The 3,546-nt window shown below is 42.1% G+C and overlaps 1 protein-coding gene across 1 annotated transcript in view; it reads right to left on the reverse strand.

The window, feature by feature from the left end:
* Nucleotides 1–1,280: 1,280 nt before the first annotated feature.
* LOC104956636 (galectin-3-like) overlaps nucleotides 1,281–3,546 on the reverse strand; it is a 3,119-nt gene continuing 853 nt past the window's right edge. The window contains exons 3-4 of the mRNA XM_010784150.1: nucleotides 2,575–2,746; nucleotides 1,281–1,771 (exon numbers count right to left, since the gene is read on the reverse strand). Of these exons, the coding sequence (XP_010782452.1) occupies nucleotides 1,613–1,771; nucleotides 2,575–2,746 (331 nt within the window). The 3' untranslated portion in view covers nucleotides 1,281–1,612. The remainder of the gene's footprint in view (nucleotides 1,772–2,574; nucleotides 2,747–3,546) is intronic.

Consider the following 3,546-nt stretch of genomic DNA (forward strand, 5'->3'; position numbering starts at 1 on the left):
TGGTCAGACATTAAGGGGGTAAAAACGCAAATCCCGGCAATTTCTACCGGAGCCTCCGCCATGGAGCATCGGCACTTTCGGCAGGTTATTCTCATGCTGCTGTTAATCTGGAGATCAACAGACACTAGCGGCCCGCTATAGTCAGATAACGTCCGTTAAAAAACATATAATGAGAGACGTTCTGCAATAAGGAGGGGCGTTTCACCGACTACAGGTGTTCTTACTTTTATGTAGCTGACGGAGAATTTTTACTTTACACGACACTGTTCAACACTTAATTCTGCTTCACTCTTTCACTAAACAACCGCGGATGTCTTGAAAGACTCTTTCGCTCAAGATTTTGAAGATATCCGCGTTCTTGTGACACGTAAATACTACGCTTCCTATGTTTTGGTGCGGACTGCGTTCACACCAGCAATGAACCGCTCCAGAGTTCGCAAGCAAGCGCTCCGAGACCACCTATTCTAGCGGACCAGAGTCCGGTTGTTTAGTTCACTTAAGAGGTCTCGGGCTGTGTTCACACCGACCCAAATGAACCGCACCAAGCGGCTAAACCATAGACTGTATATATAAAGGCTAAACGCACCAGGGTTCAATTCAACCGGACTATACAAGGCAGGTGTGAATGCACCCTAAAAAACATCAAAAAGTGCATTTTGCATGATAGGTCCCCTTTAAAGTTCCAGGTTGTTCTCAGAAATGTTCATGGAATAATTGAATTAGGAGATATGGTTTCATGCCTGCAACATTCATATTAAGGCTAACGGAGTACACAAGTTCATAAAGTTTCCAAAATATAAAGGGTTCATCCTCTGGGGAACAGGAACATGGTCCTTTCTTTACTCTTTTACTAAAAGCTTTGCACAATTTGATACTTGGCTGGAAGTAAATCCGGCCAGCTATAGAGACATTTTGGGAGATAGTTGTGATGGATGATGTTTAAGTAGGAGGTTATTGGAAGATAAGGTGTGAGGAGTGAGATGGTTATATAATAAGGAATAAGGTAAGTGTTAGATGAAACACCTGGGAAGATATTTTGTAAGGTTGTGTAAATAATTTGCTATCGGTGTCTCCCTAAGATCAGGGTACTTTAGCCATAATTAATTCCTTTATATATACCATGAGTAGTCTATGATAAGTCTGAGAGTTTTGCAAGTTTTATTATGGCTGATTTTAATGTTGGACTAATAAATACAGTTCTCTGAAATAGGTTTTTTCATCAAACCTTTGGACTGTTCTTCTTTATCCTCTCGTCAAAAATGAACAATGAAAACACTGAACTAGACTTCGTAATGATAATTTTATATCTAAATATTAACACAGATCATTTATATTATATTAAAACATATATTACTCAGTTAGTAGAAATATAATTTTATAAAAGTATTGTAAACAATAAAACAGTTTCATTTACAAAGAGAAAAAGTAAGCTTTGTGTATCAAATGGTTATCTTTTAAGAAAGTAGCATCAACAACTCATGTCATTATTAATAAAACACAATATAATCAAACACTTATTTCAAGCTTAATGATACACAAATCATTTAGCTCCAAGATGTAGATAAAGATGAAGCCTACACACCACACATGTTGAGTAATAGTGCGCTGCCTCCTATGGAAGCGTCTCCACGTTGACGTAGGTGAGGACCACATCGTGCAGGATGTTGATCCTGTTGATCTGGTTGAGTTCGAGGACTCTGTGTCGAAACTCAAACAGAGGGATGTTGTTCACCGCCACCCTGAACGCCTCAGGGGTGCACAGGATCTTCATCTGGAACAGGGCACAACAAGAGATATCTACTCCATAAAGTGGATTACATGTGGTGCACATTTAGAAAAAAGTCTATTTAATCATGGTAAACCTTAACTTGAGCCCCCTGAAAAAAATATGTTAGGATGAATTAATGTGCAAAATGTAAATGTTCTAATTGAAAAATGCAAACTGACTATAGTTGTTATTGCTGTGAGTACACATTGCCCGTAATGCATAACTGTTATTGATGTTATAGAGCGACATGAGACCCACACTGACCTCCAGGAGTCTTCCGGTCTCCCTTATCTAGGAACTGCTTGCACACATGTCTTTCCAACCCTTTCCATCTTTTCCAAACGTTAGCCTGATGTTAACCATGAGAAAGTGACCTAGAGTCAGTTACCATGTGTAGCATTTTGGAACATCAACATGTCATTGTAAAAGTCTTACCACAAACAAATGGTTAAAAGGATTAGTAATCTTTTATGATAAATAGCAGCACGCTGACAGTTCAGTTTCCTCAAACCAATGTGGGGATGATCTATTCACGTTAACATGCTACACATAGCAGCTTTAAAGGGACAGTTCACCCCAAAATCTAGTGTTTTTTTTATCAATGAAGATTGTTTTGATGTGAGTTTTGCAGGTATTGATGGTAAAGATGTCTGCTTTTCCTCGGATATTTTAACCAGTAGGATCTCCGCTTGTGATATAGCACCACAGGTAAGAGAAAAATATAACTTTTTTTTTGGTGAAACTGTCTCTTTAAGCACAACTTTTCAAATCTACTTCCTGGTCTCAGTCCTCTTTGTAACACTCACCTCGAATGGGCTCCCCAAAGCGAAGGGAAAGGGCCCCTTCAGCTCCCTCTCCTCGGGGCCCCAGCGCTCACCCAGTTTGTGGTTACGGACCAACACCTGTTTGCCCCCCTCACTGAAGCGGGGGTTGATGTGGAAGGCAATGTGGTTGCCCTTCAGAAAGTTCACTGTGAACCTGTAGTAGAGCAGAGTCATTGATAGTGTGTCGTTTGTATGTCATTCACTAACTGGTCAGATCTGTATATTTTGTAAGGATTGTTTTTTTTCGGTCAATTCAGGCTATTTCGATTCCATGAAGCCTCTTACACACCAAACTGACACCAAAGAACACGTCCCGACGGAACGTCGCCTCACGTCTACTGCGTCTTGGCAGGGCCGTCCCTGGCCAACTTGAGGCCCCACACAAAGTTAGACGATGAGGCCCTCTGTTTCACGGTGCCGCGCTACACTAATTGCACTGCATTTGCGGCTCAGTTGCGGCTCCCTCCGCGAGGTGAGGCCCCACGCAGTCTGCATGATCTTCCTTTAGGGAGGGACGGCCCTGCGTCTTGGCCATGTTTCGCACTGGAACACATCGCAAAGACTTCAGCCGACGACCAAGTAGCACGTACGAACTGCGCATGTGTGAGTGGCAATAACTCTCCTTACCAGCAGCTGGCGGTAGTGTGTATTCGTCATTCAAAAGAGGCAACCGGAAGACAGACTGCGTGATAATAACCGAGAGAAGAAGAACAGACTGCGATATAAACAAACAACAAATAGCGTGTGCATTCCATTTTCACTCTACAGCGAGAAGCTCATGGGGCTTTCCAGAACCTGTGTCGAGAGCTGGAGTTCAATGAAATCTCAGATTTGCCTTCTTAATAGTTTGTTTGGGTCCCTCACTTCCGTTTCGCTTCTCATGCACTGATTCGCTAAGCTGAACAGCCAATCAGAGTGATTTCTTTGGCCAACAGCCTACCGATTCAACATGTC

The sequence above is a fragment of the Notothenia coriiceps genome, unplaced genomic scaffold, assembly GCF_000735185.1.
Source record: "Notothenia coriiceps isolate Sejong01 unplaced genomic scaffold, NC01 NC01_scaffold00026220, whole genome shotgun sequence".
In the NCBI taxonomy this organism is placed as follows: domain Eukaryota; kingdom Metazoa; phylum Chordata; class Actinopteri; order Perciformes; family Nototheniidae; genus Notothenia; species Notothenia coriiceps.